This window comes from Desarmillaria tabescens (genome assembly GCF_030435595.1).
Source record: "Desarmillaria tabescens strain CCBAS 213 chromosome Unknown EV420scaffold_34, whole genome shotgun sequence".
NCBI lineage: Eukaryota > Fungi > Basidiomycota > Agaricomycetes > Agaricales > Physalacriaceae > Desarmillaria > Desarmillaria tabescens.
In genome coordinates this window covers 370,008-396,208 of record NW_026848333.1, presented here as the reverse complement: position 1 = coordinate 396,208, position 26,201 = coordinate 370,008, and the positions used below count along the sequence as shown (strand labels likewise).

The window sequence follows — 26,201 nt, the reverse complement described above, 5'->3', positions numbered from 1 at the left end:
TAAGAGTGACCGAAGAGAATGATACAAATGACACATGCGGTATGAACAGTAAGGGTTGCAGAATAAACAAACGAGACAGCAAGCGAATAGTACACTCATTTTATACAGTCCGGTCGACCACAGCGACCGCAACGCGGACAGGGAGCGTCATGAGAGAGAGAGTACCGTAGAGGAGCCTCGCACCCAACCACGTAGGACGCTCCGGAGCAGGTTTTCGTAAATTTAGCCTACCATTTTCGGGTATCGTTGGTAGGCGCTCTGAGGGTGCGAAGGAAGATGACGCCGTAGAAAACGAGGGCGAAAGCGGGGGAGGATACTTCACAGATGGACGTGGGGGTGGAGAGACCAGCCATGTGGGCAAGATGTACGACAGCAATGAAGGATTCACGTTCGCATCCAGATATCGTCCTCGAACCTTCCTCAGCGACTCCACAGAAATCTCAATGTCCTTGACCCTCTGATCCTGCTTCTCACACTTCTTCTCATGCCTCCGCATGCTCTTCTCGACAACGTCTACGGCTTCGTCCACGTACTCATACATCGCCTCCGCTCCATCATCCATTCTCCGCCGAACCTTTCCCAGGGTGTGCTCGACCCTCTCCATCTGCTGCTTCAGGTCCGCTAACTGTTGCCGCAGATCCTCGGTGGTCTGCTCAGGGCTAGGATAGTGTATGACATCATGGAGGTGCGATATTCTGAGGGTGAGACGTTCAACGACATGCGTCCACGGACGGATGCCGGTAGCGAGAAGGAAGAGGCCAGTGCTGAACCAGGTAAGGACGTCTTCGCCTGCGATCAGGGTTAGGATGTAACGAAGAAATGAGGCTCCGAGGAAGGGAGACACCGTCGCCAGAATCAAAAAGAATATTTCCATTCTTCGGAGTTCTGTATGGGCGTTTTTCTTGGGAATGTCGTCGGGAGAAGGATCGGGGGGTAAGCGTGGTGAGCGACGACGAGGTCTAGCACTCTGATACATCGACCAAGGAACTGTGCAAAAATATTAGGGGAGTGAGACTTGCATAGGAGCAGTGGAACTCACCTTCAATGAGCTGGTGCAAGTAAAATAGCAGGAGCAATATATACAGCAAGTTCTTCACGAGGTCGCCTCCGGTAAGAAGGTTTCCTACTGGTGAAACGAGGGCAGCGACAACGGCAAGATCGAATTGGTACCAAGCGCGATTACTCGATGTCTCGTCCTCGGTGTCTCTGGTCGTGCGAGCATCCCGCTCCGAACGTCTCGTAGACGCCAAGGGCTTTCCAGACATTTGCGGCAAGTCGTCACTGGATTCCGTACCCGTCTCGTATTCCTGATCCGTCAGCGACGTGTCCTCCGTATGATGCCCAGCATCCGTATCCTTCGATTTCTTCGACATTTCAGAATTCGCACGCTCAAGTAGGTGCATTCTCTTTCTGAGTGTATCCTGTGAAAGATCAGAGCCCATGGCGGTAGATATAGGAGAAAGGACAGTACGGTCATCAGCCATGCACATTACGCGCCTGTTGTGCACGGCTAACAGTTGTGATATTTCCAAAAAGAATTTTCCTTTCCAAGGCGGAATTTGTCGATACCGGCGTCGACGCTGTGGTGTTCGTTGTCGTCGGCAACGGCGAGATGGTTGTCAACGATGGTGGTCGAAGTGGAAGCTGTCGAGTCGCACGGCAGGTCGCGTGACAGAAAAGCGTCTGACGTAGCTAAGCTTATTTATAGCGACTCAACTTGACATCATTTTAGGAGTCTGACAAGCAACGACGCTTCGGTTTTCAAACTTTCATTACGTAGTTTGTGTCATTCGTGAATATTTACATAGCTAGTATACCATCCTACATTTGCGGTTTATCGACATCGGATTAAATTTGTACGAATCCGGCTGACGTTCGCGTGGGTCACGTCGAATGCCAGACTCTCCTTCAACAGTTTTTGCAATCAATAACCTGAGAACGAGATCTGAGAAGAGCTGCTGAATAGTGTATGCGAGGTTCATCTAAATAACCGAGTCTTTTTGCGAAAAGCAGAAAATGTGCGGAAGAACTGGTTACGTTCAATCCTTTCTCAGTAAAAAAAAAGGGGTATGCGGTACTGAAAGTTCCGAATCAGGAGAACAATCTTTGGACCGTCCATAGATGTCGGCATCGGAATCGAGGCCAGGACGTATATTGATGAGCAACGTGAGGGATTGAGAACAATAGAAAAGCCCACGGAGCCGTAAGAACGTGTGACATCGGCAAACGTATAGAAGACCGTCTGTTCGGAGGCGTCCAAGAGAACACCGGAAGTTCACACTGGCAGCGACAGTCGTGCGTAAAGGCGTTCCGCGGGAAACACCTATCTTCTCTCCCTTTAAGATTCAGCGACGGCATTCAAGTCCTGGATAAGAGTCAGCCGACCGACATTAACAATTAAACACGTTAGAAGCTGCCAAGAAATACGGTCAGGTTGCGGGTTGCTCAACCTTGTAAAGGACTCACCAAGATCTGGAATGCCAGTTACCAAGATGGCTATTCTGCGTCGACACGCAGTCGACAAACTCGCAACTGCAGAAGGACTGACGAAACAGTCTCAATTTCGGTAACCACCTTAGTTTGCCAGACCAGTCCTCCGTGATTGGTGGATGCGAGTAAGTAAGGGTAGAGCCATATCAGAAACTCGTCCGGTTCAATGATCCACCAGCCGTGAGTACGCGATCAGCTTGCCTGCCCGTAGAGCTGATAATAAACACGTACAGACTGTCCGCCAGGATGTTGTTAAACACGTCTAAAGAGCCAGGGGATACCTACGCGTTCCAAGTTGCGTTGAGGAGTCTGGGGCTGAAGATCGCCGAAGCTGTATAAAGGAATTCTCTGGAGGTCAAAAGAGATTCAACGGGCTGTCGTAGTCCCTGATGCTAGACTGTTGTCAGCGCCTCCCCGTCGGCGTCTGATCGTGGTAACCGTTGAGCCGGGACAAGCAACAATCTGTCAGCTTAAGAGAATGAGGAGACCTACACAAGAACAGTAAGACTTTAAAGTGGTGGCAGGAAACGACAACGCGCCATGGTGTTGGTGTTGGTACCGGTACAAGGTCCCAATAAGGAACGGCCGGGTCCACAGCCCAAACATGGCAAGCCATGCGCTGTGGCCACATGGTAATGATCTACAAAACTCAGGAGATAACAGCATGCAGCTGGTAGGCACTAGCGTATCCTTGAAGAGAGAAGTACCGGAGCCCAAAATCATTTGGTGTGAGCCTGGGCATTATCCTTGTCAAGAGCGAGATAAGGGAGCGCTACTGAGCAAAAAAAATCTGCAACGAAAACATGGTACCCCAACATTGACAAATCACTAACCTCGTTCTCAGAAGATAAAGGAAATTTTATTTCAGCGCTTGAGGAGACATATTTGCTTGTAGCTTTCTTTGCGGCCGAGGAAACTGGAAATAAGCCATGGTGGTGAATGGAAGGTTTTCGCATGACCGGTTTTCTCCGAGAGTGGGCTAAAAATAGAAGCCCCAATGGTTTCAGCACGACGTTCACTACAGGCCTGGGGCCCCAGGGCCATCCTTCACTACACCATGAACGTTGTCGTGTGTGTTACCGCTGTTCTCTTCTGCGAAGAAAGAGCATTCTAATCACCAGTAATTCTGGCTCAGGCAGTTTGACACGGTTGGTTACCGTTGAACCTGTCAACGAACAGCGATTTTTCGCGACGTTGGAATGACCTATCATTTTCTCTCAGTGAATTATTTCCCCGACCATCCTAGAGGAATAAAACACGTATATGTGTATCTGTGATCGTCTCGCCAGACGACATTGACGCGCTTGAAGGATCATCCCCTTCCTACATTGTTATCAAGACGCGAGGCTACTTGATAATCCGATCAACCTCCATTTCTTCGCAAATTTTCTAATCATTCCGAATACTTGGGCGGTAATGAACGCATGGCCACATGCAAGGAAGTTTTCTTATTGGTTGCTGGCACGTCGTCAATTGCAGCGCCGTGTAACTGTGTCCGGGTAATTAACTCTGCTGTAATCCGATGATGACACTAAGCAATATGTTTCACAGGTTCTGTACGTACGGTGCAGAGGACTGATTATCTATCCGAATGGTAACACAGGACCGACACGCTTGCATCGACCTTGTATTATCACCAAGGCCATGGCCATAACCGTGGTGACGATCATCCTTCAGAGGAGCCGTTACTTCCTTTCCCATTTTCTAAAGCTCAAGCGATTTGTATGATGTGACGGGAAGTATGATTGTAGTACATCCAATGATGGGGGCTAATGCCAAGTGTAGAATAACAATAAAACTGCCAATCGCAGACCGAAGGTCGAAGATGATCTGCAATTACACCCCTGGCGACTCTCAGTGCTAAAGCGCTTCCTCTTTCCACGCGTCAACTCCCCTCCGTCCAACTCCATTCTCCGTGACATAGGGCGGCAATGCCGACAATACGAATGATACGAATGTAAACGCGAATACTCCACGTATTAGTGTGAAAAATATGTCTACAAAGACTACAGGTGAGTCTCATGTCGTCGTATTGAATAACGGATGACTTACTGCAATATAAGAGTTCGTAACAAACCCGAAGGTAAATCATGCTACAACGCATCCACTGGTGCCCGAAGAGCCGGACGCCTCATTGACGGTGCCTTCCAAGGCAGAAAGTTCGTCATCCTCGACCGTCTTCTCCGAAACGATAGTTGCGACCCACTCGAAGGAATCCATTGATAATGAAGAGGATGAGTACTTGTGAAGGTACGAGAGAGGTATGATGTTATCGCAAGCGGGGGCTGGAGATCAGAACCTGGCGTTACCCCCACCGCCCTCACCTCCTTTTATACAGCCCCACTAACGTACCGGGCCTGTCTCTGTCTCATTTTCACTTTGCGCGCTTATTGTCTTTTTTCCCAAAGCGCAATTAGACAACCACTGATTTACGATCGGAAGGTGTGACCTTCCTTTTTCGGACGTGCCGCTTGGCTTCACAATAAGAGGTGGGTTCCTTATCATCTAGAAACATTGTAAACAATAAGGCATCTAGACAGATTGACTTTTCTCGGCATGTGGTCCTTCCAGACAAAAAGCCAGGGCTCGGAGTGGTGCGCCGCGATGATCCTGACTAGGAATTACGTTCTCGCAGTGGGCGTCGGGTGGCCATTGTATGATGTATCTCGGTATGTGTAAGCGCCTCGTTTCTTCAATATCTATTCAATTATCCTGCAGCTGATTTCCGGATCCTTGGAAGCTCCTACTGTTCTACATTGTTATCAAACCGCTCCCGCACACATAACTTGCTAACCGTTCAGTTCTAGCTCCAGATGCAAAACACGGGCATCTTGGATATGGAAAAACCCTGCCCGTCCAATTGTCTGCTGTCGGTACTTCCAGCGTACAATGACGAAGTGACATGGACGTAATTTGCCGATCATCACTAGGAACCGCGGAAACGCTTTTCAGAAATATCATATGCTCGTGCCTTACGCCAGCTGCATCTTCGAAGCGCTTTTAGTGGCGTGTGTAGAGATCATCCATTGAGTCAGAACGACCCCAGATCTACAAAGGTACCCTGCGTTCAGTGACCGTTTACCGGTTAAGGCCCACTTGTGCTAATCACTGTTTGCAGTGATACGAGACCCATTCGTCCATGAATCTTCCTATTGTCTTCATCGCGGGTAGATTTCCCATTATCCCAGGCCGCTCCTCTCAAAATGTCTCAGTTGAATTTTCGAACGTGTGGCTTATCGGAGCATCGGAGAAACTGCGCAAGTCGTGGGCCATGCACGACCCAGGGCAATTTTGTTCTTGATCCGTGAGTACCAGAACTTTCCGTCCAGAGCCTCCGTTAATTCAAACTCAATGGGTGTAGGGAAAAAGCCAGCACTGCGAGCATCGATGTCCTTCTATCACAGGTAACCACACCAACACGACCTGTTTGCCGCTGACGCATGCTTTCCGATCTGCGCATCACCGCAATTGCTACTCTAATTGTTCTCGCCACCCTAGGACCTGTCTGCCTTGCATTGCGACACTCTTGACTCCTTCACGGCTAAACCTTATTTTCAGCCCTTTCTCGCCGAGACGTGAAAGTATCCTTTTTGTTGCAACGTATCCGAGACTCAGATTCATTAGCAGAAAAGGCGTAATCTCCCTTTGCCAGTATCCCATTTTAGCCTAGATCCAAGCCTCTTAAACGCAAAACGGGAATTTTTATTGTGTCGAATTTCAACGACCGCTATCTACTGTCAACTCTAGAAGTCATGCAGTGCGCAATTTTGTTTTAAGTTTGATTCACGGTTATAGACTAGTACTTCCACTGCATCCAATTCGAGCGAAACAATTGAAATATACCCACAACCCAACATCTATGACTCTACAATGCAGCACGCACTTATGGCGTTTTTCGAACTGCTCTTGGAGTTAACGTCGTCTATCACTAGGCAGGCATCGAATCTATTTTCTCACCGGCCCACCGGCAGAAGGAGGAGGTAATCACATTCCATCAACGGTATGAAAGAATGTTCGATTCCTAAACAGTTCTCTGCAATCCCAGCATGGGACTCAATATGCTGGCATTATGCGTATTCACCCGGAAACTTTCGTTGAACTGCATAGTTTCCTCGCACGAACCTTCCGAAAGTAAACTTCACTGTATCCACAGACTTGCGTGACACTTCTTCAATGTCTACCAAAGTTCAGGTCGAGATTCCAACGCGTACTACCATTGTCGGGTCACGTCTCTTCGGTACGAACACTCCCATCGATGGGACAGAAAAGATAGCCGAGTCTGTGAATGAGATTGATAACACGCTCCTCCCCATACAATCCCACGCCTCATCTTATCATGGACCCACAGTACAGGGATGTGAACCAGACGCAGTTGCAACAAAATCCTTGTCTCGCGACTGGCCGCTCAGTGACCTACACATCCACCGACGATGATCTAAACCAAATTCCCAACGGGAGAAAATCCAACACGACTAGTGTACTCGTGTCCCGAGCATCTGCCAAAGTAAGGGTTTCATGCCAACTCTCAGATACGCGTGAACCTGACGATCTTCCTTAGAAAGAATGGCCGGCTATAGCTAAAAGACTTGGGCACAAGGGCCGCGACCACGGGGAAATTTGGAGGGACTACCAGACAAGGGTGCTTCAGAATCTGGGTTCTCACCTTCTCAAGGGTCCCAAGCGCCTTCAGGAGATCGCTCGATTAGCGATGGATTCCGGAGAGTATGCTCATATGGTTGCCATCCTCGATCTGACGGATTACGGAGCAGGATTGAAGAACCAGGGAGAACCAAAAACATGGAGGATCGAAAACGCTGATCTAAGCGCCTGGGGAGTGGAACCAATTCAGCGCCCTGTCCCAGTAAGTTCTCTTCCCAAAAATTGGATAATAGAAATCCCATTCAGTACTTGAAATCTTCTGGTGTCAACGCTGCGCCGATGTAGGAATACCATGCATGTTCACAAATAACCACCGACCGAACAACGAAACTTGCCGGCTCTGTTCCGTGAAATTTTCACGATGCGATGGCACAACGCCGAAACGCAAACGCCCAGTTGCGAAACAGCCCGACACAACAGACCACAGGGTAGGCTCGGCATCGTCTGGCAAGCGGAAGAGCGAGGTGAAACCTCGCAGGATACTCTTACCTCCTCCAAGAAGCACAAGTCAGGCACCGAGGATGTTATCTGGGTCAGCGATTCTTCTTCCTCCTCCACACCAAGCCTACTGTTGTCTGCTACTACAACCGCAAAGTCCATACCCACCCTCATCGGCGAGTTATGGGACCAGGAGACGAAGCGGTACGAGGCGCGTATCCTGGAACTTCAGAAGCAGGAACATAATTCGGCGTCACTCCTCGAGGCATATCGGAGGGAGGTGCAAGCCGCGAGGCAGCAGAGCGCAGATTTCAAGGCAAAAAATGAATTGCTCGAGGGGGAAATCGCAACATTGAAAGCCGGGAACGTAAGGCTTGAGGAACGGGTGGGTGCTACGAGGAAGGTGTTGGAAGGCTTGAAGAGCAAATTCCTAGTGAAAGTGATCCAAGCGACTGATGAAATTATGACGGATTTTGATGAACTAGGTGCTCAGTAAACTTGGGCAGAAACTTTGTACGACGAGCGTTATACCACTTCTTGAAATGTATGTTTTGTAGGTCTGACTGGATCAAAAATGATCCGGTAAAAAAGAATGGAACGCGGGGGCGAAATCGACGTACATAATGGGATTACTCCGTACTTTGTAGATGCAAAGTAAGCATAACAAATCAGTGTTTGGCTATTGAAAACGGCTTCGATCAGACCATCTTCCAGTGTCGCTCCATCCAACTTTACGGTAGGTCCTGGCACCGGCGACGCTCAATTCCCAACATGGATTTTTTGAATCTGACAGTCGATGACATGGACTCACAGTCTGGTTCTGATATCGGGGAATCCGTGACCAACAGCGAAAACGCATCTGAACCTGGCCTTGAAACAACCGTTCCTCAAGGCCAAACCAAGCAGAGCGTAGGCCCATGATCTCGCACGAATCGACAGGTAAACTAAAGCTCGCGCAATGCATTACTCTCATAATTTACTGTCTTCCCCAGCAAACCTGGCGAACACTCTCCGCCCGCTGTGGATACCGACCCCGACCACCCAACGAAGCCTGGTCAGAATACATTGATCATTCTCTCCGTAACTTCGGGAAATCTCTCCTCAAAGTAGCAATTGAGGTAGAACTCGAAGCCGTCCGACTTGCCATGAACAAGGGCGAATATGCACACCTTGTCCTGGCCATTGATACCACAGACTATGAGACCAAACTTGAAGAGCGCGCAGGTAACTGGGTCCTCAGTAACACCGATTTGGGAGATTGGGGCCTAAAATGCGTCAAGCACGAACCGACTGTAAGTGCGCGATCTGGTACAATGGAGATTTCGTCAACTCAACAGAGGACCTTTATATTGTAGACGGTGCATCGAAGCAAATATTGAATGCACTTATATGAGCAGCCAGCATCTGAATAGCGGTGAATGCCGTTTATGCGCCGTGCAGTTCGCCCATTGCGAAAACACTGCTATACGAAAACGAAGACATCTGTCCGACTCGACAGCCGAAAGTACCAATTCTTCGCGTCCTCCATCCAAAAGGCGCTGGACTGAGGCAACTCACAAGCCGGACCCAATCCGCTCGCTCCCAGCCCCCGAACCATCCAGTCCCCATTTGACTGAGAACCTTTGGAGAATTGGTACCACCAAGTTAGGAAAGGAATTGACAGCTCTACGACACCAACTTGAATCAGAGAGAGAAGCTCGGCGAGATCTGCAGAAGAGAAATTCTGCGTTGGAAGAGGAGGTGGTGACTCTGCGTGCACAAGTTGTCGTGCTTGGAGCCGAATCAAAAAGTCTGTGCGGCATTGGAAAGGATACTGATTCGAAGGGATGGGACGGCAGAGCCGAGTGACGATTCCAAAGGACAATACCTTATTCACCCTTTCAGTGACTTTGGCCAGCAGTGTAGATGTTAGGAATATCAAATAAATCTGTCCGAACCCGAAGGCCGGCACGGAAGGACCCGTTTGACTGGAGGAAGTTAGCATCACGGCAGGTGAACTTTCAATCCCTAAATGGTTTCAACAATTCCCACTTCAGCTCAACGCAAACATAAAGTGACTCGGAAACCTACGTGGAACTATACATCTTACATTGCACGAAGATTGTCCAATTCGAACTCACCACTAGTACCTGGTTCCCCACTCGTATATTAGCAAAAGGAGTAATCTCCCTTTGCAGTATCACGTTTTTAGCCTAGATCCAAGCCTCTCGTACGCGAAACGGGAATTTTTATTGTGTCGAATTTCAGCGATTGTTATCTACTGTCAACTTTAGAAGTCATGCAGTACGCAATTTTGTTTTGAGTTTGATTCACGGTTATAGACTAGCACTTTTACCGTCCAATTCCAACGAAACAATTGGGATATGCCCGCAACCCAACGCCTACGACTCTCCGACGCAGCACGTACTTATGACATCTTTTGAGCTGATCTTGGAGTTGACCTCGTCTATCACTAGGCAGGCATCAAATCTATTTTCTCATCGACCCACCGGCAGAAGGAGGTAATCACACTCCATCAACCGTATGAAAGATAGATAGATAACCGGTCGAGGTCCCAAAAGGGAACGCCGGGGCTTGTGCCGATACAAAACGAAAGAATGCTCGATTTCTAAACGGTCCTCTTCAATTCCAGCATGGGACCTCATATGCTGGCATTATGCTTATTCACCCAGAAACCTTCGTTGAACTGCATAGTTTCCGCGCGCGAACCTTCTGAAAGTAAACACCACTGCGACATTGGAACCTAAATTCGTACTATGAACTCAGGACGAGCATAATCGTAGGGATATACATTGTACCCAGACACAGCCGTAACAACACGGCTGTAGACCGTACGAAAATTCCTGCCTAGTACGGTACATTGATGGCAAATCCGTACCGTGACGGTAGCGCTGTCCGCATATGGACAGTTTGGCGACGAAGACGAATATCTGGAGTCAAAACGTGAGTGATACTCGTTTCATTAAGATTATATATACTTACCTCGGTGGCATTACGTTGTCCCCAACCACCTCAACAACCGTACTTCCACTGTATAAATACGGCCGTATTGTTATCGAAGGTAGCCATGGTACGAACCCGTATCCGTATCCACCACGGTACAGATATGGTGCACATCCCTACTGTGATGATCGGGTTGATATGTCAAAGTTCGGCCCACCCTCTACAAGTATCTTAACGATCTTCTCAACAATTGGGTCTATGTTCGCGTCCTTGAGATACTGGTCTGTATGCGCCTCCACTTGGGATAAATGATCCCACTGCTCCGGCATAATTTGCTCCATACCCCGCTGGACGTTTAGCCGGAAGTAGACATCTGGTATGTCACAATACTTCTTGGCAAGGTCTTGCGCCGTCTCCTCGCAATCTGTGGCGATGTCCATGAGCGCTTTGCCGACATCGTCAACCGAATTACTCAGGTGCGATCTCGCAGCGGCTCGGATCGCGATCGTCTTGGGATAGCCAGTGCCGATGCTGAGTAGACACACGATTTCCCTGGCAGGAAACACATCCCTAGCCTCTTTCAGCACCATCTTTGCAGGATTGTTGCAGCCCACCCCGCCGTCGATATATGACTGCTTCATGTACTGTGAGCCAATCTCAATTCGTTTGAAGAGAACGGGCATGGCACATGTAGCACGCCCAGCTTCCCAAATCTTGCAATCTCTCGGGGCTTCTTTGGGGTGATAGTAAGTGCGGAAAAGAACAGGAATCAACGCGTTCATGTTGTCCGCGTTCATAGCACAGACGAAGCTGGGAACGTTTGATGAGTTGAATATACTGCGCTAGGGAAAATCGCCCACGCTTTGCATGCCGCTGCACTTTCCTCCATCATCTCGACTTCGGGGTTGTGAGACTCAGTGTGGTCCTTCACAATTGATTTCAAAATATCTTCGAAGCTGCTAGCCTTGTATTTGCCGTCATGTATTCCGAATCCCTTCGTGTCATCAAAACCTTTGACAGAAAACTGTTCCCAGCAGGCGATCGCTTCCTCGACGGACATGCTTAGGCAGCCCAACATCAAGGCGATTAACCTACAGTGAGAAGTTAGAAGTGAGCGCGGATGAGCTGCACGACGAAGACTGACCCCCCTGTGTTCGTTCCGCCTATCAGGTCGAAGTATTCGCATGGCCGCGGGGTGTAGTCGAGATCATTGGCCATCCTGATCCTCCACATCAGGTTGCGGAGAATGAATAACGGAGACAGTCCCCGTATACCACCCCCATCTACATGGATTGCCGCGATCAGTGGGAGCTCTGCTAGTATGTCAAAGCATAAGGTAATAACCTATTGAGAGCAGTCTTAAGCCCCGTTCACTAAAGTGTGATTCGGCCATGACTAGCTTTAGCTGTGATGATAGTAGTCCGGTGCAGGACCACATGAACCCGGGACGAACCCGAACTGAACCCAGGGCCATAGGTCCAGGTTCAAGTTTGGGGTGCACCCGGACCGAATATCAAACCTTTGGGGGTATTTATTGATGGCCAAGTCACTGTACAAACAGACGTCGAAGTCAGGACTATTGTATAGATGTAAGTATAGTGATATAGAAGGAAGAGATATAGATATACGTACTCAGTCGAACACTGATAATAGTGCAAGACTGAGGAGGAAGAGCAAGAACTTAACTGAGTTACGTCAAGTCAGAGATCACGTGCGTGAAACGTGTAACAAGTCCGAGTCGGTAAGTCCGGTATCCCATCACCGGCCACCCTCCCTCCCATCGGCACGACTATGAACGTCGAACAAGGCCAAGATATGCGATGCCCTGGTTACAGCAATCAGCGCGAAACATTAGCAAGGGCGATCGGAGTCTCACCAACAAGACTGTCGATAAGGCACATCCTGACAAAGAGGGCGAACCTACCACACCTCATTAACTATCTCAACGATACAAGGCGATTCGAACAAGTATTCGGGAGGTTCCCAGAGGTAGAGATAGCGGATGATGATAGACCATGATGGAAAGGAACAAGAGGATGATGACAAAAAGGGGGAAAAGCGACCGACATCCATCCCCGCAAGCCGAGATCAGATGGACGCAGGTAAAACCTGCAAGGAACGATATTACGTTCGCTAGTTGAGGTTCAACTCAAGCAGAAGGAAATACGAAGCAGGGACAAAGAAGAATGGGATATCCGGACATACGTTTACGTGCAGGATACGGTACACAAAGTACGACTTAGGATACAAAAAAAAAAAAAAAGGCCAAGATAACTCGAGTGTTTTGCATGTGGGTTATACGCCAACGGTTTGGCCATGATATCTGCAGTATTGTCGAGGGACGGTATCTTCATCGGTTGCCTAGCAAAATCAGGATCAACGAATACAGCATTTTGACACGATATCATCAGGACCAACGAACTCGGCTCCTAGATCACCCCCCACTCGATGGTGTAGTTGGAAGTCGCAGCAAGATGGCATAGAATGTTCTTTCCAGCGAGTAGGTGCTTCCGTTCTGCACACGAATTGAATGAACTTGAACCTAAAGCCATTGCAGAGTATGCAATGTCTGGACAGGTCGTCCTTCATCTTATCGCAGGCCAACATCTGAACGACGGTGAATGCCGTTTATGTGCCGTGCAACTTTCCCATTCTGAAGGCATCGTTACGCGAAAGCGGAGACACTCGTTGAACACGCCAGCCTAGAGTATCGATTCTTCGTGTCCTCCATCAGAGAAGTTTCGGTCTAACGTGATCATTCACGATCCTGGCTCAAGTCGCCCCCATCCAACTCACGAACAAACCGCTTCCCAATTGACTCAGAATCTTTGGAGAATTAGCACCACCTTAGGAAAGGAAGTGACAGCTCCACGACGTCAGAGAGAGAAGCTCGGCGAGATTTGCAAAAGATGAATTCTGCGTTGGAAAAGGATGTGCTGACTCTGCGTGCACAACTTGTTGTGCTTGAAACCGAATCACAGGCAGATAAAAGATCTGTGCGGCTTTGAAAGGGATACTGATTCAAAGGGGCGGCAGAGCCGAGGGAGGGTTTTAAAGAACTAAGTATGACCATACCAGCCTTCTTCACCTTTGCAATGATTTTGGTCGGCAGCATAGATGTTAGGAATATCAATTGAATCTTTCTGCTCCCGAACGCCGGCAAAGAAGGACCTTTTTGACTCGAGAACGCTGGCATCACAGAAGGTGAACTTTCAATCCCTAAATGGTTTCAAGACTTCCCACTTCAGCTCAGCGCAAACATAAAATGACTCGGAAACCTACGTAGAACTGTACAGTTGACATTGCATGAGGTTCAAGTCTAATTCGAACCTCACCATCAGAACCTAGTTCCCCACTCATATTCGAATTCCAGCGAACAAGCTTTCTGGACCGCCTTTCAATACCACAAGCGCGTCCACCGCTAAGGTTTCCGAGAGCTCCAGCTACATAGCCTGAGGCAAAACTTCGTTCCTACTCGTCTCCTCTCTCATACAGCAGCAAGAAACGCCAATCGGGGATGACGACTGACATAGAAGGCCTTTTCTCTCTCGGTGATATGGAAAAATTCACGGATGACGAATGGATCAGCAAAGAGAAGAGAGCAGCCACCAGTGTCTCAGACTTCCTCATTCCCCGCGCAGCAGCGGAGGTGCGTTCCGTCATACCAACTCATCCTCGCCGCACCTGACACCTTGAGCAGACTGAGTGGCCCGGCACTGCCAAAAATCACGGATATGAAGGAGGCACGCTCCCTAGACCAGCAAACGCTACCCGTCGGCTATGCTCTGTAACGATTCCTAGATATGATGGTAAAAGGCTAAAATGTAGGCGGCAGCCCACTACATCCGAATCCAAGGGTAAAATGAAGAAGGAAGGGAGTAGCGAAAAGCGCAAGAATGTGGAAGTTAGGGAGGACACTCAGTCGAAGAAACCGCGTTCAAACCCTTCAACCTCGTCTGCATCCGCCCAAGTCGCCATTATCGAGTTATGGGATAAAACGATGAAACAATACGAGGATCGTATAACCCAATTACAGGAGCAGTTGTGGGAACAACAAGAGAAGTCAGAATCGCTCGCTGGGGCATACAACGAAGAGGTTCGGGCGGCGGGGCAGCGTATCGCAGAGCTCGAGGCAAAGAACGCGGCACTCGAGGCGAAGGTTGGCTTGACAAGGAAGACGATGAAGGGGCTGAAGACCTTGATGGAGCTGTGAGTTATATGGCAGTACACATGGATTTATAAGGCTTACCGCAGATGACAAATGAAATATTCGAGCGTCCGACTGTTTGTACCACATGTTGAATTCATAATAACTCCCACCGAATGCGGACAGGCTGATTGTAAGATACACCTCGAAAACTCCAATAAATATGTTTGATCTGAAGCGTCGTAGTGAGCGGGATCAGGTTCCATGGTCTACCTCCCAACAGCGTTCATGATGTAGAGATGTAGAGAGTTCCACACGTTAGTACTGCAGCTCGTTCGTTGTTCAGTATGCAACGCGTCATAATGTCAGGCATTAGTTTCGATAACCAAGATCGGGTGCAGTGTTCAGCAGCATCCTCGTAGAGCTTGAATTGATCACGAGAACCACCTGCGAAGATCCTGGTAACAATGTTGAGAATGCCTTCGAATTCCAGAAAACAGAATCCGAAGCACCGTCAATTCTTTTATATCTTTTCCGCTGAACCTAAGTTCAACCTTTAGTATCACTGCGTCCGTGTCCGTATCTATGCCTGCGATGAAGACCAACGACATAAGCTCATCCAAGCGCGAAGATTTTTCGGATGAGGCGGACAACTCTGAGTCTGAAACACAGAGCCAGAGTGAATACGCTGACGCAGGGAGCTTACCCGGCCATGAAGCCGAAGATGAGGATGAGGATTCTTTCTCACTAGCTAATCGAGGATTGGAAAGACACAAGGTAACTGTGTCTCGCTCAAACCGACAGGTGAGGACTCCCGAAGACGCTCGGCGTACCCCGCCCTCACACTCCACTAGCAAACTTGGAAAGCCCTCTCCGACCTCTGTGGGTACCGGCCTCGCATGCCAGGCGAAGATTGGAAGCATTATTGCAAGCGCTCTCTTCGGAAATTCGGGAAAACCCTCCTCAAAGAAGCTACAGATGTAGAACTCGAGGCCGTCCGACTAGCCATGGACAAAGCCGAGTATGCCCACCTCGTCCTAGCCCTCGACACCACCGACTACGAGATCCAACCTGAAGAACGTGCAGGGAACTGGGTCCTTAGTAACACCGACCTCGGAAATTGGGGGTTGAAGTGCGTTAAGCGTGAACCAGCAGTAAGTACAGGACATCCTCTTCATCAATTCCATCGATTTACTAAGACGCTCATAGTGCCGAAGGTGTATTGAAGCAGACGTCGATTGCACCTACACGAACAGCCAGCATCTAAGCGATGGTGATTGTCGTTTATGCTCTGTCGTATTCGCACACTGCGAAGGTACTGCTGCACGAAAACGTGCACGCCAATCCAATGCATCCAGTGGCATCCATTTCCCACCGAAGAAAGCCCGGACCGGCACCGAACCTGATTCAAGTCCTTCGCCGCGTCAGGACGGAGGATTATTGTCCATGCCCCGCTTCACACAAAATCTCTGGAACACGAATGGCGTCCTGGGAAAGGAGGTGATGGCTTTGCAGCACCGACTTGAAGCCCAATCAAAGACTCAACAAGCTCTAGAGAGGGATAAATCTGCGCTGGAAGAAGAGGTGCTAGCGCTGCGTGCGCTGGTTGTCCAACTTAAAACCGACGCAAAGGCAGATAAGAAAGCTTTGTGGGCAGTGAAGATGGTGTTGGCGGAAAGAGCGAAGGCCGGTGATGCGGAAAAGGTCCGCGATGGTGACTAAGAATATGTAGTTCAAATCAGGTTATTACGACCTATGTCAAGGTTCCAGCTTTAATGACAGCTCGATACTTGAATATCACCCACATTGTCGTGTAAATCTGTTTGAGGTTGTAATATCTCTAGTCGTGAAAAGGAAATCAGAGTACTGACAGCTAAATTTGTGTCTCCTTGAAGCCTTGAGCTTGACGATGAAAAGATACTTGACGCCTGCTACTCCCAATTCTTGTGGTACCGAAACAAAATATATAATAATAATTCGAGTAGCACCCAAGCCAGACCGTCCTTACAGGCGATAATGCTACATTTACAACGAAATGGAATAACCGAACAAGGATTGAAAAGGTTTAAAGAATGTTAACGTGCGGGAATACAAGGGCTGCCGCAGAAGATGGGGGAGTGTATAACACGAAGACAGGGATGAGATGAACGGGTAGCGTGGATCTAAAGGTTCCATCGAGAGTTCTGCCTGGCGAGTGTTCCGCTCAGTGGCAGACGAATTCAATAGCGTGGTGATTGTCTTGAAGATAGGAAATCAGCGAACGCCCAGGAGAGCAGAGCCAAAGTTGACGTACTAGTCAACCAACGACGCTCCAGTCAATGGAAGCATCATGACACTACGCAACCTGTGTATGACACTGACCCATCACGATATTCAAAATTGACAGGTACGTCGAGGAGGTCCTCCCCTTCTGGTGAGGATGACGAGGATGAGGAGAGAGCAAGCGCAAGCTCGAGCTCGAGTTCAGTATCGAAAGAGTCCATGGAGGCTGGCAGATATTGTCCTAACGACAGAGATGTTGGTTTTGTGGGTAGGCGGACGAAGTGCGATAAATGGAATTGAGGAAAGAGAAAAAGGCCCTTTTCCTTATATTCGGACTTGCCACGAGCGGCATTGAAACACAATAGGGAGAGCAATGAGACCGATGGACATTGTTCAGTGACAAGCTATTGAACAGATTGGGCGATGAATGGTGCGGAGTTCGAAATGGATGCCATGGAACGCGATCCCGTGATTTGATTCTTCCCATTTTTGGGTGCGCGTATTCTTGACCTTGTACCGAATCCATAATCTCGAGTATGTAACCATTACGAAGAGTTACAAAGACATGCGGCAAACTCATGGGCCCAACGCATGGAACGTTCTTATTTTCGAATTGCGAGCTTCTGTCCTGTCATGTCGAACAATGCCTGATCAATTGTTCTGGGCTCTGGGATCCTCGGTGTTCCTTACTGCTCGCTCTCACACCTTGCAGTTTCTGCAGTCTGGTGATGTGTCCGACAGAAAGTAAAGATAAGATAAGACACCTCAAGTTCGCGAAAAAGTATGCCTCGCCCTATGATTAATTATTGTGCGTAGCAAAAAAAAAAGGAACGTCTTCTTAATTCTTTTATATCTAAAGATACAACAGACGAAATGCCGAAAAAAATCATGTACAAAATTCGAAAAAAAGAAGGAATAAAAGAGTGTAATGCAGTGCTCATGAGGAACGATCAACAGTATTCGTATTAATGTCCTGGTGAGACGCATCAGACGAAGGATATGTGAAGGGTCTCGCAGAGCCCTGTCGACGAGGATGGCGTGGAGGCGGCGGCAGGGGTATGGGCATAGGAGGCAAGGGCAATTCCACCACGATCGAGCTCGGACTCTCAAAAGCCGTCGCCGTCGACGGGGTAGGCGGTAGCGACTTCTGAGGATCCGTCCCGTAACATGTCGTATCATCAGACTCTGCATCATAGTCCAAATCATCCAGACTACTCCGGTACTTATACGGAGATGGCGGGGTGGGAGTTTGGATGCTTGTAGTGGATGTATTGGTGAGATTCGACCTTGGGGATGATGGTGCGATGCTAGGAAGGGATATCGCACCGTTTTTGTCTGAGGACCTGAAGTATGGGTTAGACAAACAATCGCTCAAGAACAAGACAAGACGAACCCGGCCCACGACCCGAACGGATTTTTCTTAGCGTCGGTCTTAGGAGTCTGCCTAAGGACATTCCTGCGGAACCACCAGAACCACTTCTTGTAGTCCTCAACCGCCTCGCGTCCAAACGCAAAGAAAGCGACGAATATGATTGTCGACGCAGGAACCAACCACCACAAGAAGTAATACGCTCTTGCAACAAGTGGAGGGAGAAGGATCGCGGGGTACTGATCCACACGCAGAAAGTCAGAATGGACATGCTTCCAGTTATCCCAGGTACGTATAGGAATGCCAATTGTGGTGAACCAGAGCGTATAGCAAGTAACAGCCAACGACCAGACCATTTGCATGATGGACATCAGCATAAGTCGGAAGTATCGCGAAATTGTGAGTGCCGATTGGGAGGAATTTAGATGGGCAGCGAATGTCATGCGTCGAATCATGAAGTGTCGGAGGGCAAGGCCTGTGGAATGAAACGAAACGATGAGCTCTTCCTTTGACTGCTGAAAATCATAAAACATACCAGCAAAGACCAAGCACGCAATGGATAGGAGAATGGGAGGTATCCACACGATGAATATCGCAGGGATCGAGAAATAGGTGGTAGGACGACAGCCGTATTCTTCAATGATATCGAACCTATGTCCTTGCACAACATAATCTGTCCCTCGAGGTAAGCATCATGTCACGATAAGTCAAAGAAAACTACATACGCAGCACCATAAAAATAACAGGCAAGCCCCAGCACATCCCCAACTCGAAAATCCTCCTCCTCTTTTTATCGGCAATCGTCGTCTGCGCATTCCTCACAGACGCGACCTGCTCGAGATGGATACATATACACAAACAGGCAGCCGGTAGCGCAACATTTGCACCAATGATCAATTTCGTGGCTACACAAAGTAAACGTCAGCCTTCTTCTTTCACCCCACCAGCTGAGAAGACTCGACTTACTGATATCACACCACACCGGCACGACGACTTCAACATTATTGGCCCACACCAGCGCGTCCACGCCATAAACCATGTTCATAACGAACAACCAACATATAATAGATAGCGTGGCGACGTTACCTACGCGCCAGTGCCATGGCAAAGGGAGAACGAGGGACAGAGCAGCGAGAAACGCAACAGGAGCGAATTCGCGATGCATTGGTGGAAGAGAAAGATACGGTGAAAGAAGGAGGAGGGAACTTTTCTTTTTTTCATGGTGCGTTTGTTATAAGAATAGAAACAAAGACGGAGAGAACAATGGTCCACTGATTGTGAGCCTAATGGGGACACGCCGGGCTGATGGAGCCCTCGGAAGATGCCGGACGACACCCAGCTCGGCAGTTACTTTGTCCAAGGCTTCAAGGGACCCTGACTCTCTCAAGTACGGAAATCTCGAGTATTCGAGTATCATCCTTGAAGGGATGAATAAATATCAAATATAGCTAGACTCGCGACAAATTGCTGGACCCTGATTTGTGCACCCGCCTGTTCCTAGATTGCCAATCACTTGCTCTGAGCCTGTATTTTGTCCTACTTTGCCCAAACTTTATCCAGTCGTTTCCGATGCCATATTTCAGAGCATTTGGTCCGTCCTGACGTTTACTAATTATGTTATTCACTTATTTGCAACTCTAATCAGATATCGGCGCTGACTCCATTCATTGGCATTGCTAACACTGGATTATTGGAATGATACTGAACTCGTCAGCGGATCCTAACACCAGGTTTTCACCATGTACAAATCGGAACCCCTTTGTGGTCGGAGAAATTCATGCAGCCCTGAAGGGACAGGCAGACGTCAAACACCCTGACCATACTTAAAATTAATACCCATCATCTCCAAGTTCTCGAGAAATAGTTGGAATTTTTTAAGTTGGCCCAGTCGAGTCCACTATTTAGTACCAGCGTGTCGAACCGATTGAGCTCTCAGATAGTTTGACCCCAAAAACTCTTGAAACTCGCTTCCAATTTTTCCACTTGAGGAGGAGCAATCGTCACTGCATCAACTGAAGAGAGTGCCACATACGTAGAAACGACCGCCGATGTGCCGGTTACACTGAAGTTGCGTAATCCCCACCGACTTGAGCATCCACGCACCCTTCATTCTCTGGATTCACGTCTGAATCGAGACCGCTGCCATCTTCAAAAGGATATCTAAAATTGTCATCCAGGTCACTATTTCCGGCATCGATATCAACACTACTACTGCCGCCAGTCATGTCTATCTAAGTTGTGAGAGTAGGAAATAGACGGAAAGAGAAACGAAAGTGGACCTGCAACTTGCTCCGACCCTTCAAGGTTCTACTTGTCTGAAAGACAGTCCTAGGGGCGTAGACGCTTCCTTGCTTAGAGCGCGGCCCGCAAACAACACAGATTTCGTGTTGTCCAGAAAGTCACCATCGAGAAAAGAGTAACTACATAAATGGTCTTTGGTTATGCTGGGGATTCGTGATTTTGTCACCCCATTCGCGGTGAATAATCAAGGCAACAGTCACGTCAAATGAGATTCTTGCACGGTGTCTCTGCAGGCAGTTTCAAAGTATAGGCGAAAGTCTGCTCGCTTCCACGACGAATGAATAATGACACTTCTCAACGCCTCTATTGAGCTGTTCGACCAATGTGCCACGAATAACTGCCGGATTTGATGAAATGCAGCGTGCCAGTGTGGCATCAGCCCAAACCACAAGCCTCGGTTCGAAACCGCCCCGAACGCCGCGATAATACAGGGAAAGAAGACTAGAGTTAGAAAGAATCGCTAGACCGTTGATCAGGATGTACTGCTTTGACTGGTTCCTAGTTTATCGTGGTCAGTAGTCGGTAGAGGTTATGACCAAATGCTTTGTGTACACGTGAGGGGGGATGGTATGCTTCCAATGCCATAACATTGACGAGGCCAATCAGGTAAGCGCGCGGCGTAGCATGTTTAAATCCTTGCAGTGGGCAAGTGAACGATATAAGGGTTCGCCGAAGGCAACGGCCAGCCAGGCTTTATCCAAGGGATGTAGTTCCAGCAAGACATCTCGAAGATCCTAAAAGCCTCGGTCGCCTAGGAAGTCGGGATGATGCAAGTGGATAGGCCGATCAATGCTCATAATTAAGATTCTCGAGGGGCAAGTAAAAACATCGACGTATAAGACACTATATGCATCCGAGCGAAGATAGTCCTCACATGGAGGCTCCCACCGGAATCTGATCACAATCCTACAAATCATTAAGGAAACAACCATACTGCAACTGGGGAGACGACTCACACTCCTCACTCCACCCATAAAACTCACTACTGGGAACAACATCCTTGAACCACCTGGGTTCGCATCCTAAATGCTTCTGGAATAATCGCATTTGCTTCAGCGAAGGCCGCCTGTAGAAAAACTTCATGTTCTGGGTGCAAGCCACCGCAACTATCCTCAGCATCTTTTTCCCATCGATGTCTACGATCAAACCGGGTTCCTGCATGGCTAGATCATCGACTTCGCCATTGACAAAGTGCGTGTCCTCATAACGAACAAGTTTCCTTTGGAGGATATGGAGTCCGAGAGCAGCGTGGATCAATAGTGAAGAGCTGGTACACCGTCCAACCATATGACTATGCTTGAAAAAGATGCTCTGGAGGGTTTCCTGAGTCGTAGCAAACCCGTAGAAATAGACATAATCGCCTCCAATGAGGATGTCGCTTGGGAGCCCAGGAAATGTGGGGATGTACTTGAAAATGCGGGGCGCATCGTACCGATCGCAGTACAGTACCGTGCCTTGAGGAGCGAGCCGGGACGCCTCGTCGATGTCTTCTTTGCGAGGCTAGCAGAGAGTATCAACGATACTGCAAAACGGGTGACATCTTGGCAATCCGGCACTCACAGTCAGACCGTTGATGCGTTGCAACAGTTCTTTGGGCGTCGGGACGAGGTCTTTGGGTGTCGGGGTGAGGTCGTTGGGCTCAGTTTCAGTGGTGGCTTCGGAGATCGACGACATGGTGGGACGACAAGATGTGGTAAGAAAAGAACCGGTTTTGGGTAAATTGGGTTTGTCGGTGCCAGTTGCCAATGTGGTGCTGAGAAGAGAAACCATCACGTGACTCAAACGCTGCCCCTGTCAGGAGTACTTATCACTGTCAGGAGCTGCAGGTGCGACGCGACTAGCCCCTCAAGTCTCCCCTGGAGCCCTCGGTCTTTGACTGAGACGACACAATGAGCTAGTCTGGCTCGCTGAACAGAGTCTCATGTGTCATCTTCATAGTAATTATCATTTCGAACCCCCATAGACCCCATTCAAGTTGACCTGAGTTTACCTAGCGTTAACCCAAGGATGGGATTATGAATAGTTACGAAATTTTAGTCGCCCGATGATCCTACGAATATGGGAGCCCTACTAGTACCCTTGAGTTATCCTTCGTTCTTCACACCAGCCTGATTGTGAAATCAGGCAATGCGCGTTGCCCTTCGCGAGTCTTCCGCTTTATCATTATTTTGAGCTCCGTCACACTCACCTCCGGGCAGTACTACTGACTCGTCTCTATGACTAGGAAATCGGAGTCTACTGGCATAATTTCGAGAAAGCAGAGGTGGAGATTCCGCCAATAGACCGGCTTCCTCTTGTTCTCATATTCTTGAATTTCGCAGCCGTCTTTTGCTACTGCCTCCGGGCTCAAAGTCATAGCAGCCGTCTTGGCGTCGTCCTCGCACTAATCGTCGAACGCAATACAAAATTTTTGAATTTCTCTGTAAGTCCCTGTGTTCTGGTAATACAACGGGGTATAAGCAGCGAGAGAAAAGTGGGGAAGACAAATCGGAGACGAGCAAAGAATGTAATGTAAAAGAGAGAACAGCCAGAAGGTTTACGGTGGTTCCAGTGAATATCCCAGAAATGAAGGAGAAGGGCGCGCACACTATCAAAGTGCCTATAACGCATCAGCGACCGTGGCATCGGAATGACGGGACGGCGTACGATGACTCTAAGAAATATAACGCAATTTGACACAGAAGTAAAGACAGTTGAATTTGGCGCTCATTGAAGATGGGTTTTCTATGAGAATCATCGGTCAGTCTAGGGCGGACACGTACACTCCAGAGAGACGCACGAGAAATCGAAAGCCTCGCGACATAATTTATGTAGGCTCAACCAAGTTGGGAGCAACGAAAAGCCTAGAAAAAGATCACTTAGCACCTCGAACTCAGCTGCGTAGAAACCAAAAAACCAACCTGCGCCCCCGCGCTCATGCAATGACACAAAATGCGACAGGGTTGCCGGAGTCGTACTGCTCCAAGTTGATAGGTACAGGAGCAAGCTCTTCGTAGCTATCCGGCGAGGTGGCAGGTACGTCAAGAGCAAGAGATGACGCAAATTCGGGGTCGATAGTGAGGTTGATAAAGGTGTCCATGGGGTGCTAGTGGTTAAGGATATGCGGCCTATTGCGCAAAGTGGGGGATAATCAGTGGCTTTGGGTGAATGCGCGCCATGACCAGCCAGGACCTTTATATACTGGAAGACCGTCCGTCGGAACCAGACTAGGTGAACAATTGGTCAGTAGACAATAGCGCGTAAATACTTTGTCATTGGCAACGACATTGTAACGCGTGGACAGTTGCAAGACTTTGTTCCCAAAAGGTGCAACAATGTGTTGCTGCTCAATGCGGAGTTCGATGGAGTGATCGGAAAGTCTGGTGCCGATGATAGCCGCATCTAATTGGGTTCGGGCCGAGTGCCTTTGCCATTCCATCGAAAGATTCTTTGCAAAAAAAAATTCTAGGACGGTGTTTCGGTGGCCGGATTTTTTTACGGACTTCAAACGAGTCGCTTAAAATTCCACGTCTTATCTTAGCCGAAGCACCAATAGATGTTGTGGGACTTTAAAGAATGCATGCCTCTCCATAAGTACAAGTTTATTTAATTGTCTTGTCAAAAGTAAAATAAATGTACAACATTGAAGTCGAAGAACAGGATACAGTAATGAAGTATATTATCATACTGCGTGGTACTGAGATTCCAGATCACCAGTAAGTTCAGGTTCCTCGTCGAACTCATTCTTCTCCTCTTTATTAAAATGGGAAAAACGTGGGGACTGATGCAGAGTCGAAGACCCGCATGTTGATATCGTGTCATCCGCAGTCATGGTGGTAGTTGGCGTTGTGGGTGTTGGGGGAGTCTTGACATCGTGCAGAGGCATAGAGTCTGTGGTGGCGGACTCAGAAGTGGAGTATTTTGGCAACGACAACGCAAATGTTTGCGGTGGTTTAGGTTTTTGGTACCTTTCGTAACCGTCAATAAAGCGATCAAATCAGTCAGAGCGAGAGAACTTACGAGGCATCCTTCGCAGGAGGTTGGGGCGGTCGTTGGTATCCGAGTCGTTTAAGCGCGGCATTGAACAGAGCACGATAGTGCTTCCTCGCTTCGTCTGCGAACCCGAAAAATGCGAAAAACACCAAAGGACACAAGACAGTCACCCATCGTGTGGTTTCATAAGACGCCACGAGCATGCTGTTTGAGCGCCAGATGAGCGCAGGGACTTGGACGATGCGCGAATATTGATAGTGCGTATCCGACCAACTCCGCCAAGGCTCAATGGGGGCTGAGGTTGCACTAAGACAGAGTACGACGATAGCAAGTGGCGTCGTGCAGCAGATTTCCGTTGTGGCTAAAGCCATCAGTCGGAAGTATCGACTGACAGTCAGAGATCGGTTGGAAGAGAGGAATTGACTGAATTCCAGACGGCGACGATGAAAAGCGCGAAGTGTGAGAACTGGCAGGTGGTATCAACACTTAAATTGCTTGCGTAGGTATATGAAAGACTTACCACAGTAGACCGCTGATGTGAGCCCAATGGCGATTGGCCACATCAGATTGATGAAATACGTGAGCAGAGTATTGTAGATCGCAGGAGCGCAACCAATATTCTCATATATATTGAAACGATGACCTTGGACAACGTATTCTATCAAAGACGTGAGATTAGACTCATTTGATACGTGAGTAAAGTGATACGAACGTAGAGCAATGAAACACAAAGGAAAAAGAATGCAGATAAGACTGTCGACGAGAATAGCGCGTCTTTTCTAGATGTACCGCATCAATATGTCAGCAAACACATCGCAAGAATAATTTTAGTGACAAACCTCGGCGCGAGTCACGGATACCGCTCGTACGCTCGCGATTTGGTATAATCGTCTTTGAATACACATGCAGGAGGCGGGAACAGCAACGGAGGCACCGATTTGGATTCGGATGGCTAGTAAAAGCGTCAAAGAACGCATAGAAAAAAGGTAGCGAGAGATGCGCACAAATTTCGCACCACCACGGCGCCCAGTTAGTAACATTGTCGGCCCATACGATGGAGTTTATAAACTGGTTAAGACTTGCGAGAGAACTCCATATCATAAAATAGCATGTGCCAGAGTTCCATGCCGCGAGGTGCCATTGAAGAGGAATGAGGGGAAGGATGAACCCGAAGAATGCAAAGATGGGAAAGAGTGGATAGGTGGGGTCCGAATGCATAACGAGTTTCGCGCGAAGACGAACTTGGATGAAGGAATAAGGGAGGGTCCTTTGGATGTCGCACAAGAGACCTTGTATGTCGAACGAAAAGAAACGCAGCCATCCCTCCTCGCCTCCATTATAAAGGCCCCCATTGTCTTTCAGCAAGGACAATGCGGAGTTTCAACTCGCCACCGAAAGAGGAAGACCTACTTCCGCATTCGGACATCCCATTGTTCCTTGGACACTGAAAAATGCACCTCCCTCCCATCGGTACCCTGATATTTTTTTAATTAGCAAAGTAAGGACTTGGGTGTCGCCCCCTATTCACGAGGGCGGAACTGTTGCGACCCTGTAAACTCGAAAGCCTGCGGGAAACTTGAATATCAAAATAAATTCTCTTTCCTATTTCGAGGGTAAGTA

General features: G+C 48.5%; 5 protein-coding genes across 5 annotated transcripts; all 5 read right to left on the bottom strand.

The window, feature by feature from the left end:
• Positions 1 to 100: 100 nt before the first annotated feature.
• Positions 101 to 1,265, bottom strand: EV420DRAFT_1274539 (uncharacterized protein; the record flags this gene model as incomplete). Its single annotated transcript, XM_060467847.1, has 2 exons — positions 101 to 987; positions 1,040 to 1,265. The coding sequence occupies 2 exons, from the start codon at positions 1,263 to 1,265 to the stop codon at positions 101 to 103; spliced, it is 1,113 nt and encodes a 370-aa protein (XP_060327581.1).
• A 9,139-nt stretch (positions 1,266 to 10,404) lies between these two features.
• On the bottom strand, positions 10,405 to 12,222 carry EV420DRAFT_729072 (FabD/lysophospholipase-like protein). The gene is made up of 6 exons (XM_060483242.1): positions 12,163 to 12,222; positions 11,875 to 12,106; positions 11,675 to 11,813; positions 11,391 to 11,621; positions 10,570 to 11,340; positions 10,405 to 10,517 (listed from the first exon to the last, which is right to left on the bottom strand). The coding sequence occupies exons 2-5, from the start codon at positions 12,002 to 12,004 to the stop codon at positions 10,707 to 10,709; spliced, it is 1,134 nt and encodes a 377-aa protein (XP_060327580.1). The 5' UTR covers positions 12,005 to 12,106; positions 12,163 to 12,222; the 3' UTR covers positions 10,405 to 10,517; positions 10,570 to 10,706.
• A 5,337-nt stretch (positions 12,223 to 17,559) lies between these two features.
• Positions 17,560 to 19,546, bottom strand: EV420DRAFT_1337857 (putative pheromone receptor). Its single transcript, XM_060468893.1, has 5 exons — positions 19,275 to 19,546; positions 19,034 to 19,213; positions 18,844 to 18,981; positions 18,333 to 18,783; positions 17,560 to 18,282 (listed from the first exon to the last, which is right to left on the bottom strand). The coding sequence occupies exons 1-5, from the start codon at positions 19,471 to 19,473 to the stop codon at positions 17,877 to 17,879; spliced, it is 1,374 nt and encodes a 457-aa protein (XP_060327579.1). The 5' UTR covers positions 19,474 to 19,546; the 3' UTR covers positions 17,560 to 17,876.
• Positions 19,547 to 21,408: 1,862 nt separating this feature from the next.
• On the bottom strand, positions 21,409 to 22,373 carry EV420DRAFT_1750254 (uncharacterized protein; the record flags this gene model as incomplete). Its single annotated transcript, XM_060480318.1, has 3 exons — positions 22,170 to 22,373; positions 21,566 to 22,109; positions 21,409 to 21,503 (listed from the first exon to the last, which is right to left on the bottom strand). Exons 1-3 carry the CDS (start codon positions 22,281 to 22,283, stop codon positions 21,409 to 21,411), a joined length of 753 nt encoding a protein of 250 aa, XP_060327578.1. The 5' UTR covers positions 22,284 to 22,373.
• Positions 22,374 to 24,023: 1,650 nt separating this feature from the next.
• Positions 24,024 to 25,938, bottom strand: EV420DRAFT_1337854 (pheromone receptor Rcb2 B44). Its single transcript, XM_060468892.1, has 6 exons — positions 25,586 to 25,938; positions 25,421 to 25,533; positions 25,294 to 25,360; positions 25,102 to 25,239; positions 24,609 to 25,047; positions 24,024 to 24,556 (listed from the first exon to the last, which is right to left on the bottom strand). The coding sequence occupies exons 1-6, from the start codon at positions 25,797 to 25,799 to the stop codon at positions 24,271 to 24,273; spliced, it is 1,257 nt and encodes a 418-aa protein (XP_060327577.1). The 5' UTR covers positions 25,800 to 25,938; the 3' UTR covers positions 24,024 to 24,270.
• Between the last annotated feature and the right edge of the window lie 263 nt (positions 25,939 to 26,201).

Excerpts from the sequence above, each read along its gene's own strand:
- EV420DRAFT_729072 (XM_060483242.1), bottom strand. The coding sequence starts at position 12,004 with ATGGCCCTGGGTTCAGTTCGGGTTCGTCCCGGGTTCATGTGGTCCTGC. Across the intron at positions 11,814-11,874 it reads CTTAAGACTGCTCTCAATAG|ATGGGGGTGGTATACGGGGA; the intron begins GTTATTACCTTA and ends CAATCCATGTAG. Across the intron at positions 11,622-11,674 it reads GGCGGAACGAACACAGGGGG|GTTAATCGCCTTGATGTTGG; the intron begins GTCAGTCTTCGT and ends TTCTCACTGTAG.
- EV420DRAFT_1337857 (XM_060468893.1), bottom strand. The coding sequence starts at position 19,473 with ATGCATCGCGAATTCGCTCCTGTTGCGTTTCTCGCTGCTCTGTCCCTC. Across the intron at positions 19,214-19,274 it reads GCCGGTGTGGTGTGATATCA|CCACGAAATTGATCATTGGT; the intron begins GTAAGTCGAGTC and ends TACTTTGTGTAG. Across the intron at positions 18,982-19,033 it reads TGTTATTTTTATGGTGCTGC|ATTATGTTGTGCAAGGACAT; the intron begins GTATGTAGTTTT and ends CTCGAGGGACAG.
- EV420DRAFT_1337854 (XM_060468892.1), bottom strand. The coding sequence starts at position 25,799 with ATGCATTCGGACCCCACCTATCCACTCTTTCCCATCTTTGCATTCTTC. Across the intron at positions 25,361-25,420 it reads TATCCGTGACTCGCGCCGAG|AAAAGACGCGCTATTCTCGT; the intron begins GTTTGTCACTAA and ends CGGTACATCTAG. Across the intron at positions 25,240-25,293 it reads TTTGTGTTTCATTGCTCTAC|AATACGTTGTCCAAGGTCAT; the intron begins GTTCGTATCACT and ends CGTCTTTGATAG.